Source organism: Mrakia frigida, assembly GCF_051309035.1.
Source record: "Mrakia frigida strain ATCC 22029 unplaced genomic scaffold BDY24scaffold_18, whole genome shotgun sequence".
In the NCBI taxonomy this organism is placed as follows: domain Eukaryota; kingdom Fungi; phylum Basidiomycota; class Tremellomycetes; order Cystofilobasidiales; family Mrakiaceae; genus Mrakia; species Mrakia frigida.
In genome coordinates, this window is record NW_027481263.1 from 325,331 (window position 1) to 350,633 (window position 25,303).

A 25,303-nucleotide genomic window follows, 5' to 3' on the forward strand; every position below is an offset into this window, starting at 1 on the left:
CTCCCGCCGCGTCTTCGACTTCCTCGTCTCCCAACAAATCGAGACTCGACCTCTCCCTCTCCCCAGCTCCTTCTTCGACGTGATTTTCATCAACTCCTTCTTCACCTACGAGCAAGTCGGGGAAGAAGAAGACGCTTTACAGTCTGAGCACTCCCGTCGTGAGCTCGTCTCTTTTTTGCCTCCCTTGCTCCGCGACGCGTTCCGGCGTCGAAGACTTTCACTGACGAGCTGTTCCCTGCTTCTTGGCTTTGACTCAGTCCGCTCACAATCTCTCTTTCGAGGATTGGAGCAAGGTGAGGAAGAAGTCTGCCCAAAGCTAGGGAAGGGGGTCGGGAGAGAGGTCGAGGGGAGGATGGCTGGTCCAGAGGGACGGTCGAGGCGAGCTTGGTTCGTCGATGGGAGGATCGTCTTGTTGTTGAAGTAGAAGTATAGGACTTTACATCTGAAACGTGCTCGCCTTCTCATCCTCGATCGAGGAGACTTCTCGCTCGATTAAAGTCTTTCTTCTCGACGCGTCCATCAAGGTCAAGATCATTCAGTTTACTCCATCGACACGTAGTACTCAAGCTTCTCTTCAAACCAAGGATCGAACGAGACATCCACCGAGCCACATCCTTCATGCCTCAACTCCCTCAACACCGATCTGTGCCTCGACTCCTCCAGCCTCCGGGTCGTCTCGCTGTCTACCCTCGAAGCGACCATCCTTTGAAGCGAAGGGCCTGTGATGTGAGGAAGATTACAGAGTACGAGCTCCGTGAGGAAGGGACACGTTCCTTGTTGGTTGCCCTCGGGGAGGACCAGGGACTCGATGGTCGCGTCCGAGATGGCGGTCTCGGGCTGGACGTAGGAGAGTTCGAGAGTGACGAGTTGGAGGAGGTGGGTGAGATGTTCGATGAAGATGATCTCGGGAGGGAGATCGACGAAGCTGAGCTCGAGGGATGTGAGGAGAGAGACGTTCGGAGGGAGACCGATGGGGAAGAGGAAATGGACGTAGAAGGAGTTTACGGCGAAGAGGGAGAGGTGTTCGAGGGAGGGGAGGGAGAGGATGGGCGAGGCTGGTGGATGGCCTTCCTCCACTTCATCGCCGCGGGAAGAGCATGCTCGAAGGTTGGGGAGGCTGAGCTGGAGAGGAAGAGTTCGAGAGGGAGATGAAGTGTTGGGAGGAGGAGAGGAGTCGACGAGGAAACCGTGGGTGTCGAGCTTTTCCAGGTTTGGAAGGAGGGTGAGGAGGTCGAAAAGGGTAGGGTCCTGTTCGATGAGTGAGTCATTCCCCTCGAGGTTAAGGTGTCGAACGTTGTGGAGTAGGTTGGGAGGGAGAGGATGGACGATGGGAGGGAGGAACGAGGCCTCGAAGATGATGGTGAGGGACGAAAGTGGGCAGGGAGAGATCGACCGTTCGAAGAATCCCCAGACCTGCTTGATTTCCTTTTGCGACTTGACGGGTACCCAAAGCGTTTCCAACGAAGACCCTCCAGCTCGCATCGCTCGTAGGACGTCCGACCTGTGCTCGTCGCTCGGACGGAGGAGGAGGTCTCGAATCGGCGCCTTCTCCTGGAAAGCCCTGAGCTTCTTCACTCCCTGATGTTGTCCGAACCGAACGGTTCCCCATATGAATCGATCAGAGAGGAAGATGCTTCTCCATCTTCGAGAGACGGCGGCGAGTCGAAAGGGGGTCCTCTCGGAGTTCGACGTGTTCGACGCGGCGACGAGGAAACGTCCGATGAGGGTGAGAAGTTCGGGAGGAAGGAAGTCGATGAAGGGTCGATAGGTTTGGAGGAAAGTGAGATGGTTTTCGGCTCGAGCGATGTGGTGTTCCGGCGAAGACGTCGAGGAGGAGGAAGAAGGGGAGAGGACGGTGCATCGGTGCGAGGAAGGGAGTCGAGAGGAGTTTGAAGAGTCGCGGCATCCTTTGATAAGGAGAAACAAGAGCGTAAACAGCTGTCAGCTTTCAACTATAACCACGTTGTGCTTCTAAGGAGGCTAGCAAGTCTACGAGGACGAAACAGGTGAGGAAGATCAAAGCACTCATCTCCTTCGAGAACACCTCCTCCTCCTTCATCTCGACCTACTTCTTCCCTCCGAAAACAGCAAACTCGATCTCTCGAAGCCTCCCCAACACGACAGATCTCGACGGGAACAGCTCTCCCACTCCTTCTCCGATGACAGAAGCCTGTGTCTAGCGAGAGGGAACGCAGACGAGGTCAGAAGGAGGGAAGAGAGAGACGAAAGAAGAAGAGGACGACTCGAGCTCACCTCGTCCAGCTTCGTCAATCCTTCGTCAAAGAAACCTCTTCGGATGAGATCGAGTCCGTCTCGATACTGAGACATCCACGACAAGCTGGGAATCATGTTTAAAGGGTGATTCGAGGTCGTTGAGAAGGAGGGAAAGAGGGAAGGGTCGGTAGTCGTCGATGGTCCCTTTGAGTAGATGCTGGGCGACGTTGAGTTTCGCTGAAGAAGCCTCGATGGAGAGATCAATGTTTTCGGAGCCTTTGCGGTGCTGTGAGAAGCTTGGGCAAGTTGTCGAGGAATGGAGGGAGGGCAGGGGGGAAGGAGTTTGAGGTCAATTCGGAAGAGACGTCGAAGCTGAACATCCCAAGTCGCCTTCTTTGCCTGCCATTTCCCTCTAACCACGACGACCCAAGGAAGTCATCCTCTCAGCAGTTTCATCTGCACGTTCAATCTCCTTCAATCTCCGAGATAAAAATCAACTCGGTCCCCCTTTTGCTCGTTCTTTCCGACCAGACCTTCATCCTCCCTCCCTTCCTCCTCTCCCTCCCCCTCCCCCTCCCCCAACCTCATCCTCCCCAAGAATGTCCCTCCTCCCCGACCCTTCCGGCCCTACACCCACCAAACCAGTCTCCTCGGCCTCCTCTGCTACTCCTTCTTCCTCCTCTCGCCCTCGAAGATCGATCGTTCTTCCAGCTCGACTCGGATCCACTCCTCCCACCCATCCTCGCCCTCCTTCTTCCTCCACCTCTTCCAAACCTCCTCATTCTCACCCCACCACATCCACCACATCCGCAGCATCCGTCGTACCTATGGAAACCGAAGAAGAGTCCGGACCTGCGACCAAGAACCCTCTGTTCTCGCTCCCGATGCTCAAGAAACAACCCTCTCCTTCGACTCCTCCCAAACCCATCCCGGCTTCGAGCTCAAACAACACCAACGCAGCAGGAGTAGTTCAAGGAGACGATGATCAGTGTCCTTCGTGTTTGGGACCTGTCGTACCGACGCCTGTTCTGGTCGGAGGAGGAGGAGGAGGAGGGAAGGGGAAGGGGAAAGAGAAGCCGAAGGGAGAGTTACTTTGGATCTGTTGTGAGATGTGTGAGTGCAGGTTTTCACATTCGATGGGGTTGTTGTGGATGCTGCTGTTTTGGGAGGAAAGGGAGGAAGAGGGATGGCACGGGAGGGGGGCGAAGGGAAGGGAGGGAGGGAGAAGAGCTGAGGTCGGAGGTTCGAACGAGGTGGACTGGTGGAAGATCTGCGAGCTTGTCTGAGAAGCCAGCAGACAGGATAGGATACTCGGTGCTCAGTCCGTGGTAGCCTACACGTCGACGAAGCAAATTTGACTTTCGAGAAGGTCGAAACGAGCTCGAACCAAAGCTGACCTTCGCCTCTCCCTCCTCCTCCCTCCCTCTCCTCAGGCGAGAGCTGGTACCATTACGCTTGTGTTCGAACTCGCTCTCAAGGTGTTCCGGAAGCTCTCGGTCCCGATACAGGGCACTGGAACAAGGAGCTGAATATGATCGACAAGTGGTACTGCACGAACTGGTGAGCTCCCGTCTCCTTCTTCGTCAAGCTCAACTTCCTTCCTCCTTCGAGCTGACCTTCTTCCTTCTCTTTCTTTCCCCTTCTTTCAGCGCCTCGGATTCAAACGTAGCCACTCTCAAGAAGTCCGCTAAACCTCCCACAGCTCGGAAATCAGCTCGTCCCAAACCCTCCTTGAACTACCTCGACCTCCATCTCCATTCGTCCTCCGATCCAAACAACCCTTCCTCCTCTTTCTCCTCCCTCGACGGCGGTGGTGGCATCGGAGGGAACGACTGGCCTTCCCGTTTCGCAGACTACGAGACGAAGGGGAAGATCACGTTGGGTGGCTATGTTGAGATGCGAGGAGAGGAGGTTCAGAAGGAGGCGATTGGGACGAGGGAAGATTGGGAGGAGGAGGAAGTGGGAGTGATGGCTTGTCCTGTGGTTGCTCGAGCTGTAGATGGAGCGGAAGGGTTGGAGCGGGAGGTGGTCAAGATGGGCGGGGAGATGCCTGATGCAAGAGAGTTGACGGTGAGAGGGATCGCGGAGTTGAATGGTGAGCTTTCCATTTCCCCTCCTCTGTTCCTCCCTCCCTCGTGCGACTCCCTCGTCTCGCCAAACAATTTGCTCACCTCCTTCTTCCCTCTTGGCTCTCATCGGCTGTCTCCTGCAGGTCCTGATACCCCAGTAGAAGTAGTGGACGTCGCTAATCAATCGTCCTCGAAACTCGTCCCCGGAACCAACTCTCCTTGGACTCTCGGAGCCTGGGCCTCTTACTACGATACACCAGCCGACAAGAAGCCTGGAACCTTCAACATCATCTCGTACGAGATCACAGGGACGCCGTTGGCGAAGATGGTGAAGCCTCCGAGGATCGTGAGGTGAGTCTTTGCGAAGCGGCGAGACGCGTCGAGGTCGAGGGCGGGAGGTGGGTGGGTGGGAAGGGAAGGCACGAGGATGGAAAGAAAGACAGGAGGATAGGAAGGAGTGCTGAGTCGTATAACTGGCTTGGTTCGAACAGTGAACTCGACTGGGTCGATCGATTCTGGCCGCAGGGAGACAAGCTGGGAGTTCACCGACCGAAAGTTCAGCTTTACTGCTTGATGAGTCCCTCGGGCTGCTTTACGGTTCGTCTTCACCTTCTTCTACCTTCTCCCTCTCCACACCCTTGCTTCTTTCTCTCGTTCGGAACGCGAGACCGAAACTGACGCGTCTCTCTTTTCGTTCGTTGTCCGTTCCCATCACCAGGACTGGCACGTTGATTTCGCCGGATCTTCAGTCTACTACCATATCCTCAAAGGATCGAAGGTGTTCTGGTTCAGTCAGTCCTCCTTCCTTCTCCTCTCTTTCTTCTCCTTCAAGCCGAGCTCGGAACGAACTGACCTTCGCCCTCTTTGCTCGTTCGAAATCAGTCCGTCCAACGAAACACAACCTCGACGCCTACGCTCGCTGGTCGGACAGTGCGAACCAGTCGACGGCTTGGCTGGGTGATCAGGTGGATAAGGTTTGGAAGATCGTGCTGGGACCTGGGGATACGATGTGAGTCGGCTCTCACTCGGCTCTTTTCCTCGTTCGAGACGTTTCGAAGTAGGAGCTGATCTCGCGAATTCCTTCTTGGTTGATAGGATCATCCCATCTGGATGGATTCACGCTGTGGTTAGTTGACCCGGAAGGTCGCAGTTGGCGAAGGAGAGGGAGCGCACACGAAGAACGGAAGATTGACTACGAGACGCGTCGTTCTTGCTTGCAGTACACTCCTTCGGACTCGCTGGTGTTTGGAGGAAACTTCTTGCATTCGTACGACGTCAGGACTCGTGAGCTCTTCCTTCTCTTCCTCTCTTCGCATTCGTCGTCGTCGAGTCGAGAACGCTGCCGCCGCATCAACTGACCTCCCTCTCACTCTCTCTTTCTTTTCTTGTCGTCGTCGTCGTCGTCCAGAAATCCGAATGCGAGACATCGAGATCGCTACCAAGGTCCCTCAGAAGTTCCGGTTCCCTCGTTTCACTCGGTTCGTCTTCTATCTTCTTCTGCCCTTTCCTCGTCGCGTCCTTCCCGCTTTCTCCACCCTTCGTCCTAACACTCCCCCCTCCTCTTTCTCTTCGTTTAGACTGTGCTGGTACGTCGCCGAGCACTACCTCCGGGATCTTCAAGCGCATCAAAAACTTCGTCCCATCACCGCTAAGGCAACCAAATCGCACGTCGAGCTCAAGACCGAACCCTCCGCCTCCTCCTCGTCCCTCCCTCCCAACTCCTCCGAACCCTTCTCGCCTCGGCTCCTCGACAACATCCTTGTTCTCGCCTCTTTCCTCGTCCGTCAAGTTCGTCACCGTGAACGAGGAACAGGAGGGGACGGAGCGGGAGAGAAGGAGACCGACACGGTGCCTTGGGAGAAGGTGAAGGATCCTGCTGGGTTGGCTCGGGAGTTGAGGTGGAGGGCTAAGCTGGCTAGAGGAGAGGAGAGTGAGGACGAGAACGATGCGGAGGAGAGGGAGCTCGGTGCTGCGAAGGTCGGAAAGGGAAAGAAGGGGAAGGGGAAGCTCGTCGAGGAGAGGGAGAGGGAGGAGAGCGTCGATGCTGCTGGAGGAGGAGGGAGCTCGAAGAGGAGGAGAGTAGAGGATTCGGTTGGTGCTTCGAGTTCGAGAAGTGATTCTAAGCTTTTCGCTCCTGCGAAGAGGTGAGCTCTCGCCTCGTCTCTCGCTTCCATTCGTTCTCAAGCTCGGACGCTGACTCTTTTTCGTTTCATTTTTCGTCCAAAGACCCTGGGACGGCTCCGAATTCACTCCTCCCGTCATCTCAACCCGTCGAGTTGATCTCGCTCGTCCAGGATCCAACTCGTCAGCTCCCGTCGCAGCAACCGAAACGACTCGTCAAGAGATGCAGGTCCAGACGCGTCAGAGGTTCGAACCGAACGGAGAGATCGCCGTCGAGATCAGTACGGCATCCAGAACGATCGTCAAACTCGTTTGGGAAGCCGCTCCTGCTCCTCGACCCCCACCACCGGCCGCCCGAGCTCCTGCTCTTGCTCGAGCACCCGTCGCTCGAAGGGTCGAAGCTCCTGCTCCTCCTCCTCCAGCACCCACCGTCGCTGTCGCCGCTCCTCCTCCGCCACCACCTCCCGCTCCAGCTCCAGCTCCCGTTCCTCAACCTCAGGACCTCCTCCAGCTTCGTCCTCACCATCACGAGGAATCAGGAGTCTATTTAAACGGCGTCAACTCTCCCAACCTCAACCTCAACCACCTCAACGGAGAATGGAACGCACACGCCAACGGAAGCGGCAGCGGGAACGGAAGCGACTACCTTCACTTCGGAGATGGACCTGAGGTCGAACTGTCCATGGATGTCGACGTCCAGCAACATCCTCCCTCCTCCTCGTCGATGGGAGGCCTTCCGCACCTCGAGGCGCCGTCGGCGGGTCTGGTATCGTCGCCGTTCGGGTATGGGATGTTGGGAGCTGCGTTTGGTGGTGGAGGGGAAGGTGGGAGGGAGTGGAGTGCGAGCAGTAGTTCGGGAGAGACGGGTGGAGTTTGAGTGGGAGAAAGGGACAGAGAGAGAGAAAGAAGAGATCTTGTCGCGTCGAGCTTTTCAGTTTATGCTTTGCTTTTTCGGTTTGTCTTTCAGTGCTTTAAAGGGACGATTATGCTATGTTCTGATATCTTCCTGTAGTGGACGCGTGAGAGAAGAGAAGAGAAGGAGACCGAGAAGGAGCTCGAGGCTTCCTCGGCTGATTTCCGGTCTCTAGATACCTCTCGAGAACGACAACGAGTCTACGCTTCCGAAAGTCTTTGAATCTTTATCGTCAAGAATTCCCTCCCACCATCTGCGCCTCCTCCAACTCCCTCCTCTCAGCTTCTTCCCTAACCAATCTCTCCTTCTCCTCTTTCCTCAGCTTCGCCTCCCGCCTCCTCTCCTCAAAAATAGGAGCCATCTTCGCCTGCTCTATGGCCCTCAGTTTCCTAACCGATCACACACACAGACGGCAAGGGCGTCAATCAGGGTCCTCGTCCCAAATACCGTCGAGAAGAAGAGACTCACCGTTTATGAACCCTCCCGACCTCATGCCCCCGCTTCGCTTCCTCCTCCGTCCCTTCCGTCCACATTACAAAGAATGGCTCTTCCGTTTCGCCCTCTTTGGAGCAGAGATTGCAACGGTAGCTGCCTCCTGCCAGAGTTCTTCTCGTAAAGAGATCCGAACGAAACACGAGTCAGCGCGCGTCGAGAGGGGAGAGGGATGGGAATGGGACGAACGACTTGATGATTGGAGGACCGGTTTGATCGAGGGCGAGGAGGGAGGGTGCGAGAGGACCGCCGATGGATGCTGGGGTGGGGAGGATCGAAGAATCGAGGAAGGCTGGGCAAAGGGGAAGAGAGTGAGCGAGGGAGAGGAGGAAAGACGGGGAGGGAGAGAGACTAAGACGAACCGTCGAGAACTGAGATGGCTGGTGCGAGGACGTTCTTATCCCACTTTGTCAGATCTGAGAATACCAAACGAGTGCGACGACGGTCAGGCAGAGAAAGAGCGAAGCGAGAAAAGATCAAACGAGGTCGACTCACCACTCGCATCCAACAAAAACATTCCTTCCTTCCCCTCCACTGTCCGTTCCTTCACCACCCCTCTGAGCTTGACCGTGATCCATCGGACTTGAGACTTAGCGTACTGGCGGGTGGCGAGTTTCATCTGGGTGAGAGCTGCTTGGAAGGGTTTGGTTGGGAGAGAGGAGGGAGTGAGGGAAGTGGTTGGGAGAGCGGAGAACTCTTTGTAGCCTGTGGTTGAGCGAGGAAGATGAGAGTAGGAGGTCAGGATGGGAGAGACAAAGGAACTTTTGGGAGACCAAAGGAAGAGGAGGAGCGTGGGAGGAGAGGGGAGAGAAAGGGACGAACCTATCGACTGGAAAATCCCCGACGCGTAATCTTTGGGATCGACAGAGGAAGACGAAGCTTCCATCTCTTCTGCTATCAGACGCATGTCTCGGAGCTCGTCGAGGAGACCGAGCTGAGGGTGGAAAGAAGGGGGAACGGTTCAGCGAGCGAAGAGAAGGCAAAGAGAAAGAAGATTCGACGCGACTCACATCGATCATCTTATCGACGCGACCATCGAGCCTAGGATCCAGAATCTCGGGTGGAGCATGCAGCCAGAAGATCAAGGTTCGATACCTTATCGTCCAAAGCAGCAAAGGAAAGGTCAGCAAGGTTCTACTCAACCGTTCTTCGACCGTTTCGACTCACCTCTTCCCCTCCTCTCCGGCTCCCTCTCCCCGCTCGTTGACCTCCCTCCTCTCCACCTCCTGCTTCTCCCACACCTCACTCTCCCTTTCTCCGAGTCCCCAGACCCTCTCCAAACTTCGCATAACCTTCCTTGTATCCTTCCAGTGCCATTTCGCGGCTAGTTTGGGATCTACAGCCTCGAGGAGTTGATGGAGAGGGAGTGCGAGTTCTGGTGGAGGAGTGAGAGGCAGAGAGGGTAGGGAGTAGAGAAGAGAGTGTTGAGATGGTGTTAAAGGTGTTGGTAACGATGCGAGAAACGCTGGGAGGGTTGGAGAGGGGGTGGGAGGGAAGGGGACGTTGGAAGACAGGGAGGAGGTCGGAGGAGGTGGTTTGCCGAGAGGGAAGAGAAGATGCTGGATCCAGTAGGTTGTTCCGCCTGTTATGATTGGAACTTGAGACGAAGAATGAAGATCCGATATCTAAGCCGACGAAGGAATGCTTGAATCAGTTCTGTTTCAGAGAAGAGAAGGAAAGAACGAAGCTCACCTCGTCCAACGAAGCTTCGACCCATTTCGCCATCCCCCAACCCTTCTCTCCCCTCGGATCTACGATTCCCAGAAGTCTATGGCTGACTCCTTCCATCTCCTCATCTGTGACCTTGTTGGTGATGACGTCCAAGCCCTTGTAGATTTGCATCGAGTCGGCGTTGATGACCTCGGCTGATTTCCAGGTCGAGCTCGACAAAGACGAAGCTTCTTGCTGCTGCTCCGAAAACCTACGAGCGATGTGTTGAGCTAGCTCGATAGAGAGTTTTGATTTCCCGACTCCTGTTGTTCCGATGACGGCGATGACGGGGAGGTCAGAGGTGGAGAAGGAGGACATGGTTCGACGGAGGAGGGAGGAAGGAGGAGCAATGCGAGCTCGAAGTTGAAGGAGGGTGATGGCTCGAGCTAGGTGAATTTGCATGTAGCAAATTTCTCTTTGAGTCCAACTCTACTCTACCGAGTGATTTTTTGAACTGAGAAGAGCTGCTGAAGGTTCTGAAGAGATTTGGCTCAGAGGAGGTGGAAGTTGGGATCGAAATTGAAACGGTGAGCTCGTCGAAACCAAACCGCTCCTTCTGAACCTCTCACCGTCATCACTCACTCTCGCAACTCTTTTGGAAGATTTCCTTTCAACCTAGAATCTCATCGGAACCCTCTAAGTGAGTTTGGAAGTCGTCTCTTGTTCTCAAAGGCGAGAGAAGGGCTGATCTGACCCTCCTCCTTCCCCCATCCTCATCCTTCCCTCCTCAGTCTCCCTCCCTTCCTCCGTCCCTCGTCGCACACCCATACTCCTCTCAGCGCGTCATGTCTTTCTCGCCCAACATCCCCAACGAGATCTGGTCTCGGATCATCTCCTTCGTCCCTCCTCCCCGTCGAAACCGAGACTTCGAAGCCGACTCGTTCCTCCCAGAACTCATCGACCCTCCCGCGCTGGATCCTGAGAACGACACCGAAACCAGGCCTCTGTCCAGCATGATGCTAGTATCAAGGAAGATTCGAGTGAGTAGCTGAGCTCTTCTTCCTCATGGTCTGGTCCTAGTCTACGAGCTCACTGACCCTCGGTCCTCTTCCTGAACTCTCTCTCAGGACTTGACGTCGCCTCACTTCTACGCCCACGTCTCCTTTCGTTTCGATCTCGAAAGCGAAAGGCGAAGCCTGCCCTCTCTTGTGGGTCGCTTTCTTCCTCTTCCCGCGCGCGTCGCTCGAGCTCACCCTCTCCTTCCTTCTTCTTTCCTTCCCCGCCCCTTTCTTCAGGTGGACCAAGTTCCTTGTCAGTCTTGCCAAAAGAGGAATCGAGGTTGAGTTTAGGGCTTCGAAGTGAGAGGTTGGAGTTGGAGGTGGGCTGGTCGGGAAGGTCGAGGGAACGGGAGAAAGTTTGGTTTCGCTTCGTCCTTGCTTCTCGAGTGAGTCTCTCCCTTTCGTTGACTTCTCTTCGATTAGCGGGTCGTCGCTACGGAAGGAGCTGAATCGTCCTTCCGCTTGCTCGCTTCCTCCAGGGACCCTCAAGTCATTCCTCACTCATCGTCGCTCGTTGACCTCGTTCGCCGACTAGGACGCGTGAGTTCCCTTCTTCCCTACCGGCTTTCTCCGTTCCGTCCCAGATCTTTGGCTTGGAATCTTTTACTGATCATCGCCTCTGTTTTGTTGCGTTTCTTCACGCAGATCGGAAACACACCGTCTCTTCGTCGGACGGACGCGTCGGTTTGGATGAAAGGAGGGATCGGAGGGGACCTTAGCTTTTCGTGTTGGATCAGGTCTCGTTAGTCAGTGGTTCATCATATTCTTTAGTTATCGCACCATCGAAATACATTTCGCGTCTGCAACGAAAACTCGAGCGCGAGTGCGAATTTTGTCTTTAGACTTCGGCTTCGATTCGAGACTCCATTTTGTACCGACTTTCGCTAAGCGTCTTTCTCTGGAAGAGCCTTCGCATTCACAGAAACATTATCACCTGCAAAAACCTCTGCGAACGGGCTCGAGACCGTCGTCTTGGGAACGCGCCTAGAGATCGAAAGGGTGAGCTCGCTCGAAATGGCTCGACGTCTTTCTGCTTTGTACCACGACCATCAAAAACACGACGACCCTCCGAAATCTTTTTCAGGAAACCTCCGTCGATATAACTCCCGCTCGGTAAGTTCAAAGAAACCGCATCGACGCTTAGATCGCATCGGAGAGCTCGTTCTGATTCCCCTTTCGCCTTGGTCCGCTTTTTCTTTATACTCCTCGCCCGTTACAGTTTTCTCTCCTTCCCCTCTCCCTCACTCCCTCTGAACCTCATTCGAGACTCATCTCCATCCTTACCACCGATCAATCTCCTCACAATGCCTCCTCCTCGCCCACAAGTCCTCATCTCGCCCACCACTCCCTCCGACTACGAGACCGTCGCCGACGTCTTCCTTCGTTCCTTCCAACATGGACAAATCATGTGCTCGGTCCGTCCTCCTTCCCTTCGACCCTCTTATAGTACTCAAATCGGTGAGCGCCTCTGTCCTCCAGCTTTTCCCCTTTTCCTCTCGGAAACTCGCAGCTTGAGCGTTCTGACTCGCCCTCTTTTCTCTCTCAGCCCTCAACGTCCAAGCACGAACCAAACGAGCTTCAGAACCGCCAGGAGATCTCGTCGAAGTCAAAGCTATCATCGGTAAGAAGATAGTCGGTGCTGCTGTTTGGCATTCTCCCGTTGACAGGACTTCTACGGAAGGAGACCCTCTGCCTCACGAGGTCGAGATTGAGGATATGCTCGCTGAGCAACAGAGGAGGGAAGGGAGCGCTGAGTGGGAGTTGGAGATGGATAAAACGGTGGATCAGGAGTTCTACTCTGGGTTTGTGAAGACGATTACGGAAGTGAGGAAGGAGTGGTCGAAGGGACGACCGCATTGGTATCTTGTGAGTTTGATTTCACGCTTCAACGTCGCTCTGCCCCTTCGTCAACGAATTTTTGCAACCCACGCTAACAGTCAACGGTTTGCATTACTCTTCATTCTAACTGCTTTTTCCCTACCAGAGTTACCTCTTCGTCGACCCGTATCATCAAGGCTCAGGTGTCGGAACCGCTCTCATCGCGTACGGGACTGATAGAGCAGACGCAGCAGGGGTTCCTACTTGGCTAGAAGCTTCGATATTTGTGAGTCTTCGACCTGGCTTTGAAGATCCGATGGAGAAGGGAACGGACGATGTGGAGCGGAACGCGTTCAAACGGGTCGACGCGTCGAGAAGGACGTCCGTTTCTTTCTATCTCAAAACCACTGACGCTTCTCCCTCTTCTTCATTCCGCATCTCAAATAGGGACGTCCAATCTACGAACGCAAGGGTTTCGTGGCGCATAGTTGGTGCGAGGTGAAGGGAGAGCAGTTCGAGGGAGGATCGCTTCGTTGGCCGGGAATGGAGAGGATCGCGAAGTTGCCGAAGTGATAGATTGAGTCTTCATCGCTCCAGCTTTTTCATACCACTCCCACGAAATCTTCTGCGAGAAAATATGAAAAGAGGCGCAGTCCCGATGGCCTCTCTCACTTCTTTCTTCTCGCCTCAAACAGCCATGAGCTCCTCCCCTCGTCCTCAGGTCGAGATCTCCCCCACCACTCGGGAAGACTTCGAACCTCTCGCTCATGATCGTTTAACAGCCATGAAGGAGGACGCCGTTTATCTGAGAATGTTCCCTCTTTCGCTCCGTCCATCTCACGAGGAAAGGATGGGTTCGTCCTTCCTTCGTTCTTCCATTCCTCTTCCCTCCCTCCCTTCTCTTTGCTCTTGTCCCATCTACAGTTTAATACTTGCGATCTGACAGCCTCTGAGACTTCCTACTCCTCTCTCGCTTCACAAGCTTCAACGTCGCGCCCCTTCCCAATTCCCGCCAGCCTTCGAGATCAAAGCGACTCTCCCAGGATCCTCCAAGCCCGTCGGATTCGCCTGTTGGAGAGGTCCAGTAGAAAAGACTGCTACTATCGGTGGAACCACTGCTGAAGAAGCTTTGGCAGGAGAAAGGAGGCTGCGAAAGAGAAGACGGAGGAGAAGAAAGCGATGGAGGCGACGATGGATACAGACTTCCTCAAGTCGTTTCTTGGGGAGAGCGCGAAGGCTATGAGGGAGATCATGCAGGGAAAGGAATTCTGGTATCTGGTGAGTCTGGAAGGACGAAGGGAGAGGCGTAGACGGAGAAGCAGAGCTCACCACCCTTTCCTCCTTCTCTCCGTCGTCCTTTCGTTCGTCGTCTCTTCCATCTGCTCTCCTCGAACAGGGAATGCTCTTCATCGACCCTGCGTATCAAGGACTTGGAATCGCTTCAGCTCTGCTGAACTTTGGGATTTCCCGAGCAGACGATGCTGGTCTGCCCTTCTGTTTGGAGAACTCAACTCGCGTTCGTTCATCTCCCCTTTCCCACCCCTTCATCCTCAGTACGATGGCACGACGACATCTTCCTCCATTTTTCAGGGGCAAGACGTTTATCGCTCCAAGGGTTTCGAGGTCATGCGAACGATGGAAATCGACGACGAGAACGAGGAGGGAGGAAGCTGAAGCTAGTGGCCAGCGAGGGCGGTAGAGAACGATCCATGAGCTTGTTCAAAGATTTTCTTCTCTCTCGTGGTCAACAAGACGATCTGAACCCCGAATCAAAGTTTTTCTCTTCAACTCGGATGAGAAACTGCGCAGAGGGAGCCGGCGCAGACCGGACGCCTGAGAAGCGTGAGCTCGAAAACTCGAGTTCCCTCTCCTTCCCTTCTTCTGTTCTCCTTCAAACAGCCATCAAACCCCTCCAAAACCATGTCTGCTCCTCGCCCTACCGTTCTCATCTCGCCAGTCAACCCTTCGGATTACGCCTCTGTCGCAGAGGTCTACCTCAGATCCTTCGAGACAACCGAAATCTTGACCGACATTTATCCTCCTGCGATTCAGCCCTCGATGGAAACTCGAATCGGTGAGCAACCTACCGCAGAATCTTCTCCTACTCGGAGCTACGACCTCTGACCACGTTTCTACTCTCACCCTCTAGCTCTGAACGTTCAAGAACGAACCAAACGATACCTGGAACCGCTCAACGATCTCGTTGAAGTGAAGGCGACCATCGACGGGAAGACCGTGGGAGCCGCAATCTGGCTCTCTCCTCTCGACCGAACCTCGACGGGAGGTGATTCTCTTCCTCACGAGGTCGAGATCGAGCAGATGCTGGCTGCGAAGGAGAAGGAGGCGGGGCGAGAACCCTGGGAGTTCGAGATGGACAAAACCATCGACAAGGAGTTCTACGCCAAGTTCAAGAAGACGATGAAGGAGATCAGGAAAAACTGGTCGAAGGGCGCTCCTCATTGGTACCTCGTACGTCCTCCCTTCGCTTGAACTCTCTGTACAGATTTGAGAAGTTTTACTCGTTGGGCTGATGAGTCACCTCCTCTCGCCTCCCTCCCCTTCTTTTCCAACCGTCGTCTCGGCTCTCCTCCTTTCTTTCCAATAGTCGTACCTCTTCGTCGATCCTGAGTACCAAGGATGCGGTGTAGGAGGAGCTCTGATGAAGTTTGGAACGGATCAAGCGGACGAGGCTGGGCTTCCGACGTGGCTGGAATCGACCATCGCGGTGAGTCGACGCGTCTCGCTCGCCCTCCCTTTCCCCTTCTTTCCCCTCGACTCGCTTTTATCTCCTTCCCCTCGTTCGAGATCCTCTGTTCTGATGCCAAGAAGCTGACTCAGAATCTTCTTCGTTGACTTGAAGGGTCGACCGGTCTACCACAAGAAGGGATTCGAAGTTCACAGTTGGTGCGAGGTCGAAGGGGAGAAGTTTGAGGGAGGAAGGTTGCGATGGCCAGGGATGGAGAGGAAACCTCAGGCTGTGAAACAATAAAATGGAATCATGCAAAACTTCACGTTCTTCCATCATCAGCTCCTCACTCTCAAGGACGAAAGAAGGAATCAAAGTCGTCGACGTCGCCGAATCAAAGTTCGTTCATTCTCTTCTCTCTCTCGCGTGACGACATCGAGCGAAGAGTTCATTGGGAGGCGTAGAAATCGTGTATGAATATGCAAGGATGAGACTCGTAAAGTAAGGCTGCGGCGTATGTATAAACGTGAAGGGAGAAACGAAGACGCGTCCATGTTCTTGCGTCGTCAAAGTCTGCTCTTCTTCCCTCGCCATCTATCTACTTCTTCTTCTTGCTCTTCAGCTTTTTCCCAAACTCCGAACCGGCCAGCTGTGTCCGCGTTCAAAGGAGAAGAAGAGTCAGCCAACGTGTCGTTTCAACGAGAGAGAAAGAAAACAAAGACGACTCACCTCCTCGAGACGTTGCCTGTCAAAGTGAGGACCCAACCACCTGACCAGCACTTGAGCAGGAGCTCCTCCTCCACCCGAATCGGCCCAGCTGTCTCCACCTTTCGGACCAGGGAAGTCTTGGAAGATCTCCGGTCGGACATTCGTATGTCGTTCGAGATATTCGTCGAGAGGAAGGAATTGGCGTCGACGGGAGAGGATGTCCTGCATACGATCCCGAATTGCAGAAGAGGTTCCGTCGGAGATGACCCAGAGATGCTCGAGTGGAGGGAGAAGGAGGGGAGGGTTGATCGACGAAGACGAGGCGCCGGAGGAGGAGGAGACGGAGAGGCGTTGGGAGTTGATCTCGTCGATCTCGAGGACGACTGAGGAAAGGACAAGAGAGGAAGAAAGGTCAGATACAGCTCGAGAGAAAGAGTGTTGAAGAAAGGACGTACTGCGACAGGCGATCTCGCCGACGGTGAGAGCTGAACGATCGTCGCTGGAAGAGGAGAGAGAAGGACGAAGATGGTGAGCACAAATTCGAGACGAAGACGGAATGAAAGAATGCAGAAGAAGAACTGACCCATCGCTTCCTTCGAAAGGGAGAGACGTTGAGATGAGGAGTGTTCCATCTGGGGGAAGAGAGGAAGAGAGAGACCAAGTCAGCTCGTTGGTCGAGTCGAAGAGACGAGAAATGGCAGCTGAACTCACTGAGCATGTTCCAATCTCCAACCCAGAGTCCAACGAGTTCCGAACCAGGTGGAATCACCAGCGGTTTGACCTGAGGGAAGTCACCGGAGACTGAGAAGGAAAGCAAGACGAAGTCAGTCACAGTCTCGACGCGACGCTCTCGCTTCCCCTTCCCCAGGTCGAATCCCCGCATCCCTCCTGCATCCGAGCATCTTAGCACATCTCGTTCCGAAAGAGAACTCGACTCACCCTTCTTGATGTTCGCCAAAGCGCCCTCTCGATACTCGTGATGGCCCGTTTCCTTCGCTTCGTCCTCCTCAGCTCCATCAGTGTCGGCTGCTGTTCCTCGTCGAGATCGAGTCTTGACCCAGGTAAGACCAAGGTACTGTGGAAAAGCAGAGAAGAAAGAGGTCAGGCGAGCTCGAAAGGCGATGAAGAGAAAAGGACTCACTCGTCGAGAGACGTTGAGCTCAGTGGGTTCCTTCGTTCCGGTAACGTGATCTCGAGACGGCCATCCACGACCGAGGGTCGTCTGGATATCCTGGAACGACCTCTTGACCTTCTGCTGGAGAGTGAAATAAAGAAGTTCGAGTCAGCTCGAGGTTCGTCGTCGCGTGAAGGGCATGAAGACGAGACTCACAACTCCTTCTCTGTTGATGCTCTCGACCTCCAAAACATCCGGCACAGCCATCCTCGCCAACGTCCTATCCATCCACATCCTCTCGCAATGTCGAACGACCTCCTCCGTGACTCCCAACGAGTTTAACTCGCTGATCTCCCAAACTCCGAGTTCGAGAGGTGCTGCTCCGATTCGAGTATGAGCTAGCGAGCAGGTCTTTCGACCTTGGAGGAAGAGCTCCTTGCATCTCCATTTTCCTATCCTGGAGCGACAAGAGAAGGAAGGGGGCTCGAAGTCAGCGAGTGTCGAAACGAACGAACGATCCGGAATGAGAAGCGACTCACCCGACTCTCCCTCCTCCTCCACCACCACAATCCGTGCATCGCTGGTACTTGGAATCACAGCTGACACAGACGAACTGTACAAGGCAAGAAAGAGAACGTCAGCGAAGTTCGAAAGAAAAGAGGTTCGACGCGTCGTTGAACTGACCTCGACGGAGAAATCGATCGACGCCTTGCTATCCTTCGCCACAATCCCTCCCTGACCCTTCTCCTTCATACACACATCGCAGATCAACGGAGCCTCGATGTCTTGAGTTTCTCTGTTCCTCTTCCTCCTAGCAGACCCGTCTTCCTTCGCCTTTCCCTTCCCGTTCTTGTCGAGACACGACTTGCAACTCCACCAGCCCTCCCACTGAACGTCGAACGACTCCTTCTCCCCTCGGAGGTAGAGACGAGCGATGGGTTGAGAGCAGTCCGAGCAGTGAGCAAAGGGTTGACTGGGGAAGAGGGTTCGTTTCTTCTTGGACTGAGGACCGGAGGAGGAGGAGGAGGGTTGGACGGTCGAGGACGAGGAGGCGAAAGGAGTTGGACGGTCGTGGAAGGGCAAGGGGGTCGTTCCGTTGGAAGCCGTAGAGGAGGAAGAGACGGAGCCTCTAGATTTGGAGGTGGGAGCATTGGCGAATCCCTTTGGTTGGAAGTGATTTGGGTTTGGAGGGAAGGTCGACGGAGGTTGGTCGCCGTCGAAGTCTGGAGACGCGTTGTTGAACGAGGGAGGAGGGAAGGAGTGGTACGGCTGATGCTGAGGAGTTTGGGCGGATGCTGATGATTCGGAGGAAGAGTTGGACGAGCGTTCTCGCTGCTGAGGTACTGAAGAATAGGAGGAGGAATGGTGGTGGCTGACGAGCGGAGGTCTGAAACTTCTCGGCGAGGATGGTCTTCTGAACCCCGCTGCTGAGTGATCCGTGAAGGGCTGTTCGAGGAGGTTTCCGAGTTGGTTGTAGACTTGGTGAGGTCCAAAGGATTCGAGACTGGTTTGGGAAGGATTGTAGGGATGGGGAATGGGGCGTTGGTAGGATTGGGGGTTGTTTGGTTGGGGAGGAGGAGGGAGGTAGGAGGCAGCTTGGTTGCGATAGGAAGAGTAGGGATCCGATCCTCCTGATACACTTGGGTCTGATCTGGGATCTTGGTAGGTTGGGTATCCGGCGAAGGGAGGGAGGTGAGGAGGAGGAGGAGGAGGAGGAGGAGGAGCGGAACCGTTGTAGGCCGAAGGAGGGGTCGAGCTCGCTTCTCTCGCTCCCGGAGAGTACGTCGGCTGCCTGTTCTCTGACGAGCCTGGGTAGGGTTGTTGCTGATATCCGTGAGGGTAAGGAAGTTGTTGCTGAGTGTAGGAAGAGCTGTACATAGAAGCTTCTCTCTCTCTAATCTCCCTCTGCGACCTGAGCTCTTCAATCTGAAGTTGAGCTTCCCTCTCTCTCCTTCTCTCAGCCGCTATCTGGAGCTCAACCTCCGCTCTTCGAAGAGCTGCGACCTCGGCGAGGAGTGGGGAGTTCTCCGTAGAGACCGATTGGATGAAGGGAGTGAAGGAGGGGAGGAGGGTGTTGGTGGAAGGAGAGGAGGAGGAGGAAGAAGAAGGGTCGAGCTGTTCTTGGTTCGGATTCTGCGCTCCTTCGACGACTCCAAAGAGGGACGAAAAATCTTCCGGTAGCCGTTCCAGGGGTTGAGATGGTTGGCGATCCGACATGGGACGGCGAGGAGAATGTTCCGAGGGGGGGTGGGGGCTCGTGGTGTCGCCCATGAAAGATAGAAGAGTCCGTGTTCCGTCGTGGACGTTTGGAAGGAAGGAGAGAAGAAGGAGAGCCGAACGAAAGAAACGCCTTTCCTTGAACCGAGTTCTTCCGGAAAAAGTTTTAACTTTGCTTCCGGGGTACTCGCCTGAGCTCCGTAGAAGCTGCGAGGGATTCGAGAGCGAAAACCTGCAAGGAAAGCGGAGATTTTTGCTCGTTCTCCCTCGTAACCCAGGGCGGCCGTGGCCAACTCTCTCACACGCGTCTTCCTTGAAGATCTAGAGTCTGCCTCTTTCTGCAGAGATGGCTTGCTCGCATCGTAGAGAAGGCATACGAGAGGAAAACTGATCCACTGTCAGTCTTTGAAGCTACCTCTCCTCATTCCTGGCCAACGCAGCTTCCCTCCAGGCAGATTCTCCGCGTCGAGCTCGCACCAACTCTCGACTTCCCAGCCTCGTCGATCGTAGAGTAGACGGCCCTGTGTCGGTAGAAATATACGGGGAGATTCAGTTAGTCGGATCGAGAGATCGTGGGCTACAAGGAAAAAAAAATCGAGTGCAGAAGAGGCAAGAAAGAGAGAGAAGCGAGGACGAACCGAATCTGTACTCTCGAGCCAGCAAGGAACGCCGGCTGCCTCCGCTTGCTTGGTTCCCCAGTCCAACAGCCTCGATCCTACTCCTAGTCCACTCAGGTCGGGGTTGACGAAGAGGAATTTCTTCGGATAGGGGAACAGCGAAGAGAAACGAAAGCAGGTCAGACGCGTCGCTCCTTCCCTTCAAACCCCAATACCGGCGCTCAAGTCAAAGAGAGGACTCACCAGATACCAATGAGGTCTTCCTTTAGACCATTCCTTCCTAACTCGATCCATCTCAGCCCCGAACGCCTTCCCAAACTCCTTATCCGTCGCCGCATCCATCTCAACCTCAATCGCAGGTTTCCCATCCGCCTCCTGCCTAGCCTTCAACTCTTCCTTGGCCTGCAGTTCTTCTGGCAGAGGATCTCCTCCGGTTGACGTTCGGTCCACTGGGACGAGCCAGGCAGCGATCCCGACGGGCTTTCCATCGAGAAGAGCGACGACCTCGACGAGGTCTCCTTGTGGTTCCGAGGCTCGTTTCGTTCGGTTGTAGACGTTCCAGACTGCAGAAGACGAGAATCAAGTCAGTGAAAAAGGACATAGAGAGATCGAGAAGAGGCTAAAGAGTGATAGGGCTCACGAGTTCGTTGTTCGAGCGACGGACGAAGATGAACGGGGAACAGTCGAAGAGATATTTCTGTGGTCGCAAACGCTCTCAGGTGTTGAGCAGCGAGTTCAGGATAGTACTCTGGTAGGACCTCCGTTGAAAGGACGACGTTTAGGCGATTCGACATGTTGAAGAGCAAGTTGTGGTTAGGAGGGAAAGGAGGAAGAGCGGTCGTCCGGCTCGATCTGTGTTTCGACCACGCGTCCGACTCGGCTGTGATTTGCGCTTTGCTTTCGCACTCATCGTGGGTCGTAAAACGTTCCGTATCAAGATCAAAAGTACAGCTATGAAGTCTTTAGAGCCTCACTCCCTTCCAAGATCCAACCTTCCCCTCCTTCACCTCGACCTTCAATCCTCCCTCCTTCCCTCCCTTCGCTCCCTCTCCTCCCAACGAAACGAGGATCTTCGCAGCGATCCCAGTCCCCTTTCCAGTGGGAAGAACAAGCTCGACTTGCTGTCCCTCCTCGAGACCGTAAGCTCGAAGCTCGATGTTCTCGGTGTAGGAGTAATCGGGCGTCGAGACGTCGATGGGACCGAGAGGGAGGACGGATCCAGGTCGAACGAAGATGGGAATTGTGTCGAGCGGAACGTTGGTCTCCTTGACCCATCGAGGTCCGACGACTGTGATCGAAGGATCCCAGAAGGAGGTCCAGATTCCAGCGGGGATGTAGTACTCGACCTCCGAGTCGTGGAAGCTGAAGAGAAAGAGAAGAAAGAAAGAGACGCGTCGAGTCAGCGTTTCGGTTGAATCAGAAAGGGAAGGAGTGAGAAGGGACGCACACGGGAGCGATGAGGAGGTTATCTCCGAACATGTACTGTACGGGGCAGAGGAAGGGATTTCAGTCTCGCAACTTCGAAGACAGCGAAAGAAAGAAAGAAGACGAACTTGTCTGTCGAGATGCTGGCACGTTAAGTCGTCCTCGAACTCCAGGAGCATGGCTCGTTGAACGGGGATTCCGGTGAGATGAGCGTTGATGGCCTAGAGAGAGAGCGACGTGATCAGTCAGCATCGATCTGCAAGAAGGGAAGAAGCAAGGCAAAAGGGCTCAAGGGCTCACCGTCGCGAAGATGTAGGGCATCAGTCGAAGTCGAGCGAGAAGGAACTTGCTCATGTAGACAGCTGCTTCCTCTCCGTAGATCCAGGGCTGGAAAATAGCCAAGAAGAGGGTTTGTCAGCTAAGTCCAAGAACAGGCGTGGAAGACGAAAGACTCACGACTCGGTAAGAGTTCGATCCGTGGAGACGCGACTGTGAGTGAAGAAAAGGACGAGGTCAGAGAAGGCAGGAGATTTCAAAGGGAGTGAAATTCAACACTTACGTGTGACGAGAAGATACCCATCGCCACCCATCGAGAAAACAGAGCAGCAGGAGGTGTTCCCTCAAATCCTCCAACTTTGGAACAAGAGGAAGGAAACGAGACCGAATCAGCTTGATCTTATCGACTGGAACAGAGAATGAGACTCACTATCTGAAGTCCAGAAACCGAATCCGCTCCTAAGAATCGGAATCGAAAGAAGGGAGGTGTCAGTTCATCGAAAGAACGAGAAAGAAGCGAGACGAGGGGGGCCGGGAGGCAGATCGACGCGTCGAGACCCAATCGACCTCTAAAACTCACATCGTCAAACTCAGACCCCCACGGAGACTCTCACTCATTGCCTCGTAAGTCGACTCGCAGTCTCCTCCCCAGTGAACCGAGTACTTCTGACCTCCAGCGGTGGCGGATCGAGCGAAAAGGACGGCCTCGTGCTTTCCAAGCTTCCTCTCGAGGAGTTCAAAGACGATTTGGTTGTAGATGAGGGTGTAGTAGTTGTGTACTCGGTAAGGGTCGCCTCCAGAGTGGAACTTGACGTCGAGGTGAGGAACTGGAAGGAGAAAAAGACAGGGAAGAGTCAGCCTCGAGCGAACAACGCGGTGCGATCAAGGGGAGAAGAAACACTCACTCCTCTCGGCGAAATCGGTCTTCAATACGTAGATTGGGAAAGGGAATCAGTATAGGCATCGAAAGTAACGAGATCAAGAAGCTCACCTTGAGAGAATCGACACCCATGTCGATCAAAGCCTCGAGCTTCGAGACGAACCAGTCGCAAGCCTTGGGGTTGGTGAAGTCGACGATGGCGAGTCCTCTGCAAAATTGAGGAGCGATAAGAGGTCAGAACTGACTGAAGAGACGTTCGTTGGGGTGCTGAGAGTAGACCCACGGCTGCCACAAGTCCCACTGCCAAACGGACCCGTCCATCCTCTTGACGAAGAAGTCGCCCTTGATTCCCTCTTCGAAGAGAGGGGACTGCTGCGAGATGTAGCTGTTGATCCAGCAGCATACTGAAGGGGCGAAAAGAGGAGATGAGGAAAGGGAAGCGGGTGGTAAGAAGTCAACTCGAGCTCGTCTCGTCGATCGACCCAGCTCTTCTCATCGTTCCGGCACTCACTCTTGACGTTGTACTTCTTCTTGAGCATCGAGAAGTATGCTTTGGGGTCTTTGAGAAGGAAGAGAAAGGGGAAGCGGGGAGAGTCAGTCGAGGCCTCGGGATGAGCTCGGATGAGATGGTGAGATCTAGACGAACCAGGGAAGTACTCGGGGTCTGAGGAGAAGAACGAGAAGGAGTGTACGTGTCAGAATGAAAGGAAAACGCTGAGGATGGAAAGTGGGACGAACCGAAGGTGAAGGAAGACCACTCGTATCGCTGGAAGAACGAAAGCAGAAACGACGCGTCGAGTCCGAGGTCAGCGCCGTCCTCTCCTTCTCTCCCTCATCTCTGCATACATCTCGACTCACCTTCATCCAGAAGCAATCGAAGTGCATGACTCGAACAGGACAGTTTCTCTGCTTCATTCCCTCGACTAACGAAGGGAGAGGAGGAACAAGATCGGTCAGCACGCGTCTCTTCTCGTGTCTACCTACCTCGAACCCGAAACGCAGGATTGGGCTCACGGAACTCTACAACAGTATCCGCTCCGTAATCAGTAGTGAACGAAGTGCTCAACCATAGTCCGAACGACCACGCAGGAGGAAGTCCAGGTCGACCAGTGAGCTCTGTCGAAATCGAAATCGAGTCAGTTGCGCGTCCTTGCCTTCCTCCTCCTCTCTTAACAGAGAGGGAAAGCCAGAAGACTCACGAGTGTACCTCTCCAGAACGTTCTTCCTCGTCGGTCCGTTGATGAAGTAGTACTCCAACTCCTCTCCTCTCGTGATGACTCCGACTCGAGACCCTTTCTCGGATCCAACTTCGAGCTCGACCTCTCCGGGATCGTTGATGAAGACTCCATAGCCTCGAGACGAGAGGTAGAAGGGAATGCTGAATCGGAGAGAAAATAAAAGAGAGAAGGGGGGGCGTCAGCTTTTGAGGAGGGGGGGAGGGGGGGAGAAGGAGCAAAAGGAGGAAGAGGAAGACGCGTCGAGAATGAACCCAAACCAGACGAGATGGAAAAAGAGGGACTCACGACTTGTAAGCTTGTTCACTCGACCTGTCAACGAATGAAAAAGGATCAAACGTCAGCACAGAACTAGATAAAATAAACCCTTCCAAAAAAAAACTGATCTCTGCAAGAAAATGAAGGAAAGAGAGACTCACGTCCCGCCATCCCTGTTCCAAACGCTGACGACCTGTCCGTTCTTCACCAACGGTCCGAACAACTCTCCCAGTCCGTAGATCAGCTCCCCGACCACCAAGCTCAACTCGGACTGCATGAAGTTCTGGGTGACGGGGATGGAAGCGGGGGGAGGAGTGTAAGGCGTCGTAGCGAGGATGGAAGTCGCCGAGGCTTGCTGGGTGGTGAGAGCCGTAGGGAGGGTGAGGGAGGAGATGGATTTGTAGCCGGATCTAATTTAGCAAGGAGAGAGAAAGCATCCGGTGTGAGTGAGCGAGCGAGTGAGAAGAGCAGAGAGAGAGAGCGACGCGAGGGGTTGGAACGATCCAACTCACGTCGACAAAACCTTCTCCTTGCCATCTTGTTCCTTCCTAACAAACTCCATCCCAAACTCGGAAGGTTTCTTGTTCACCCTGACCTCCAGTCCTCCAGATTTGAGAGAGAGGAGATCGGGAGAGTCGTTGTTGATGGAGACGGAGGAGGGAGGGGAAGAAGGGAGGTTGAGCTCGAAGTCGGGTCCTAGATGTTTGGTGCCCTTTTGGAAAGCCAAAGCAACGGAAGTTTCTGATCAGTTAAGAGGTAGGGAGAGAAGGAAAGAAAGGGAGAGGGAGGCTGACCTTGAAATGAACGACGTTGACTGATGAAAAAGAAAACGAAGAAAAAAAAACTCAGCTCGATCTCCTCGGCGCATCTTCCCTCCTTCCTCCTCCTCCATCCCTCCCTCCTCCTCCTCCCTCCCCTCCCCACTCACCTTTAATAACATCCTCAACGGGAGCACTCAATCTAACCGTCAACAGCGGACCTAATCCCCAAAATTTCCCAAGAAAAACGAAACCCAAAGTCAGCTCTCTCTCTCTCTCTCTCTCTCCCTCCCTCTTCTCAACCTCACCTCCCAGCGTCCCTCCTCTGTCGGCGATATGCTTGCAGGCCACAAGCAGCTCGATCTCTCCCTTGGCAGGATCGAGGATCTTGACGTTGACGACTTCAACGGAAGGGCGGGAGATCACTCCTGCTCGCATGAGCCAGACTGCCCACAAAAAAAGGAGAAAACGAAGGTGAGCTTTCTTTCGATCTCGGTTTCTCCCTCGTTGCGTTCGTCGTTTTTACTCACGTCCATCGGCGACTTTCATATCTTATTGCTTGCTTGTTGTTGTTGTTGTTGGTTGGTTGGTTGTGTGAGTGGGAGGTGGTTGGTGGTTGGAGAGCAGAAGAGAGGGAAGTGGAACAAAGAGTCAAAAGAGGAAGGTCGTCCATTGAAAGGGGGGAGTTTCTCCGGAGATAAATAATATTCGAAGGTCGCCTGCCCGCGCCGGAGCCGGTTTTTTGGACCTTCCCCGTCTTCTAGGAAGATATCTAGGAAGGTTGGTAAGAGATG

General features: G+C 54.3%; 9 protein-coding genes across 9 annotated transcripts; 5 read left to right on the top strand and 4 right to left on the bottom strand.

Moving 5' to 3' along the window:
• Positions 1–524: 524 nt before the first annotated feature.
• On the top strand, positions 525–1,154 carry BDY24DRAFT_391281 (uncharacterized protein; the record flags this gene model as incomplete). Its single annotated transcript, XM_076640783.1, has 1 exon — positions 525–1,154. Exon 1 carries the CDS (start codon positions 619–621, stop codon positions 1,150–1,152), a length of 534 nt encoding a protein of 177 aa, XP_076496010.1. The 5' UTR covers positions 525–618.
• A 1,613-nt stretch (positions 1,155–2,767) lies between these two features.
• On the top strand, positions 2,768–7,411 carry JHD1 ([Histone H3]-lysine-36 demethylase). Its single transcript, XM_076640784.1, has 12 exons — positions 2,768–3,327; positions 3,648–3,774; positions 3,864–4,309; positions 4,427–4,634; positions 4,775–4,880; positions 5,002–5,074; positions 5,166–5,292; positions 5,379–5,409; positions 5,504–5,567; positions 5,692–5,761; positions 5,861–6,427; positions 6,510–7,411. Exons 1-12 carry the CDS (start codon positions 2,814–2,816, stop codon positions 7,279–7,281), a joined length of 3,105 nt encoding a protein of 1,034 aa, XP_076496011.1. The 5' UTR covers positions 2,768–2,813; the 3' UTR covers positions 7,282–7,411.
• A 105-nt stretch (positions 7,412–7,516) lies between these two features.
• On the bottom strand, positions 7,517–10,038 carry MOD5 (tRNA dimethylallyltransferase). Its single transcript, XM_076640785.1, has 8 exons — positions 9,502–10,038; positions 8,977–9,434; positions 8,820–8,904; positions 8,632–8,743; positions 8,305–8,514; positions 8,172–8,225; positions 7,999–8,101; positions 7,517–7,923 (listed from the first exon to the last, which is right to left on the bottom strand). The coding sequence occupies exons 1-8, from the start codon at positions 9,919–9,921 to the stop codon at positions 7,782–7,784; spliced, it is 1,584 nt and encodes a 527-aa protein (XP_076496012.1). The 5' UTR covers positions 9,922–10,038; the 3' UTR covers positions 7,517–7,781.
• Positions 10,039–11,557: 1,519 nt separating this feature from the next.
• Positions 11,558–12,933, top strand: BDY24DRAFT_391294 (GNAT family N-acetyltransferase). Its single transcript, XM_076640786.1, has 5 exons — positions 11,558–11,630; positions 11,737–11,975; positions 12,064–12,383; positions 12,502–12,621; positions 12,783–12,933. Exons 2-5 carry the CDS (start codon positions 11,822–11,824, stop codon positions 12,906–12,908), a joined length of 720 nt encoding a protein of 239 aa, XP_076496013.1. The 5' UTR covers positions 11,558–11,630; positions 11,737–11,821; the 3' UTR covers positions 12,909–12,933.
• A 99-nt stretch (positions 12,934–13,032) lies between these two features.
• On the top strand, positions 13,033–14,009 carry BDY24DRAFT_415806 (GNAT family N-acetyltransferase; the record flags this gene model as incomplete). Its single annotated transcript, XM_076643500.1, has 5 exons — positions 13,033–13,189; positions 13,352–13,441; positions 13,537–13,613; positions 13,732–13,851; positions 13,926–14,009. 5 exons carry the CDS (start codon positions 13,033–13,035, stop codon positions 14,007–14,009), a joined length of 528 nt encoding a protein of 175 aa, XP_076496014.1.
• Positions 14,010–14,209: 200 nt separating this feature from the next.
• On the top strand, positions 14,210–15,335 carry BDY24DRAFT_391295 (GNAT family N-acetyltransferase). Its single transcript, XM_076640787.1, has 4 exons — positions 14,210–14,409; positions 14,485–14,804; positions 14,941–15,060; positions 15,196–15,335. Exons 1-4 carry the CDS (start codon positions 14,256–14,258, stop codon positions 15,322–15,324), a joined length of 723 nt encoding a protein of 240 aa, XP_076496015.1. The 5' UTR covers positions 14,210–14,255; the 3' UTR covers positions 15,325–15,335.
• A 137-nt stretch (positions 15,336–15,472) lies between these two features.
• Positions 15,473–18,950, bottom strand: BDY24DRAFT_391298 (uncharacterized protein). Its single transcript, XM_076640788.1, has 10 exons — positions 17,528–18,950; positions 17,383–17,456; positions 17,060–17,300; positions 16,871–16,984; positions 16,669–16,804; positions 16,441–16,530; positions 16,313–16,361; positions 16,185–16,228; positions 15,751–16,112; positions 15,473–15,670 (listed from the first exon to the last, which is right to left on the bottom strand). Exons 1-10 carry the CDS (start codon positions 18,719–18,721, stop codon positions 15,620–15,622), a joined length of 2,355 nt encoding a protein of 784 aa, XP_076496016.1. The 5' UTR covers positions 18,722–18,950; the 3' UTR covers positions 15,473–15,619.
• Positions 18,951–19,420: 470 nt separating this feature from the next.
• BDY24DRAFT_441984 (uncharacterized protein) lies at positions 19,421–20,490 on the bottom strand. Its single transcript, XM_076644646.1, has 4 exons — positions 20,318–20,490; positions 19,921–20,240; positions 19,699–19,818; positions 19,421–19,581 (listed from the first exon to the last, which is right to left on the bottom strand). The coding sequence occupies exons 1-4, from the start codon at positions 20,469–20,471 to the stop codon at positions 19,459–19,461; spliced, it is 717 nt and encodes a 238-aa protein (XP_076496017.1). The 5' UTR covers positions 20,472–20,490; the 3' UTR covers positions 19,421–19,458.
• A 149-nt stretch (positions 20,491–20,639) lies between these two features.
• On the bottom strand, positions 20,640–25,058 carry BDY24DRAFT_415810 (alpha-glucosidase; the record flags this gene model as incomplete). The annotated part of the gene is made up of 24 exons (XM_076643501.1): positions 20,640–21,039; positions 21,125–21,159; positions 21,231–21,323; positions 21,403–21,489; positions 21,559–21,591; positions 21,662–21,735; positions 21,809–21,837; positions 21,959–22,205; positions 22,284–22,302; positions 22,370–22,466; positions 22,542–22,662; positions 22,770–22,817; positions 22,905–22,922; positions 22,997–23,024; positions 23,117–23,181; positions 23,273–23,374; positions 23,458–23,636; positions 23,782–23,805; positions 23,913–24,161; positions 24,264–24,463; positions 24,546–24,565; positions 24,680–24,730; positions 24,818–24,955; positions 25,040–25,058. The coding sequence occupies 24 exons, from the start codon at positions 25,056–25,058 to the stop codon at positions 20,640–20,642; spliced, it is 2,376 nt and encodes a 791-aa protein (XP_076496018.1).
• Positions 25,059–25,303: the final 245 nt, after the last annotated feature.

Coding starts and splice junctions, on each gene's coding strand:
- BDY24DRAFT_391294 (XM_076640786.1), top strand. CDS start 11,822: ATGCCTCCTCCTCGCCCACAAGTCCTCATCTCGCCCACCACTCCCTCC. Junction 12,384..12,501: donor GACGACCGCATTGGTATCTT/GTGAGTTTGATT, acceptor TTTCCCTACCAG/AGTTACCTCTTCGTCGACCC. Junction 12,622..12,782: donor GGCTAGAAGCTTCGATATTT/GTGAGTCTTCGA, acceptor CATCTCAAATAG/GGACGTCCAATCTACGAACG.
- BDY24DRAFT_391298 (XM_076640788.1), bottom strand. CDS start 18,721: ATGTACAGCTCTTCCTACACTCAGCAACAACTTCCTTACCCTCACGGA. Junction 16,113..16,184: donor CGGCGAGATCGCCTGTCGCA/GTACGTCCTTTC, acceptor TCCTTTCCTCAG/TCGTCCTCGAGATCGACGAG. Junction 15,671..15,750: donor ACAGGCAACGTCTCGAGGAG/GTGAGTCGTCTT, acceptor ACGCGGACACAG/CTGGCCGGTTCGGAGTTTGG.
- BDY24DRAFT_391295 (XM_076640787.1), top strand. CDS start 14,256: ATGTCTGCTCCTCGCCCTACCGTTCTCATCTCGCCAGTCAACCCTTCG. Junction 14,410..14,484: donor CTCGATGGAAACTCGAATCG/GTGAGCAACCTA, acceptor CTCACCCTCTAG/CTCTGAACGTTCAAGAACGA. Junction 14,805..14,940: donor GCGCTCCTCATTGGTACCTC/GTACGTCCTCCC, acceptor TCTTTCCAATAG/TCGTACCTCTTCGTCGATCC.
- BDY24DRAFT_441984 (XM_076644646.1), bottom strand. CDS start 20,471: ATGTCGAATCGCCTAAACGTCGTCCTTTCAACGGAGGTCCTACCAGAG. Junction 20,241..20,317: donor GTCGCTCGAACAACGAACTC/GTGAGCCCTATC, acceptor CGTCTTCTGCAG/TCTGGAACGTCTACAACCGA. Junction 19,819..19,920: donor GAAGACCTCATTGGTATCTG/GTGAGTCCTCTC, acceptor CCCTATCCGAAG/AAATTCCTCTTCGTCAACCC.
- MOD5 (XM_076640785.1), bottom strand. CDS start 9,921: ATGCAAATTCACCTAGCTCGAGCCATCACCCTCCTTCAACTTCGAGCT. Junction 9,435..9,501: donor TCGAAGCTTCGTTGGACGAG/GTGAGCTTCGTT, acceptor TCGTCGGCTTAG/ATATCGGATCTTCATTCTTC. Junction 7,924..7,998: donor GGTCCTCCAATCATCAAGTC/GTTCGTCCCATT, acceptor CTTTACGAGAAG/AACTCTGGCAGGAGGCAGCT.
- JHD1 (XM_076640784.1), top strand. CDS start 2,814: ATGTCCCTCCTCCCCGACCCTTCCGGCCCTACACCCACCAAACCAGTC. Junction 3,775..3,863: donor AAGTGGTACTGCACGAACTG/GTGAGCTCCCGT, acceptor CCCTTCTTTCAG/CGCCTCGGATTCAAACGTAG. Junction 5,762..5,860: donor CGGTTCCCTCGTTTCACTCG/GTTCGTCTTCTA, acceptor CTCTTCGTTTAG/ACTGTGCTGGTACGTCGCCG.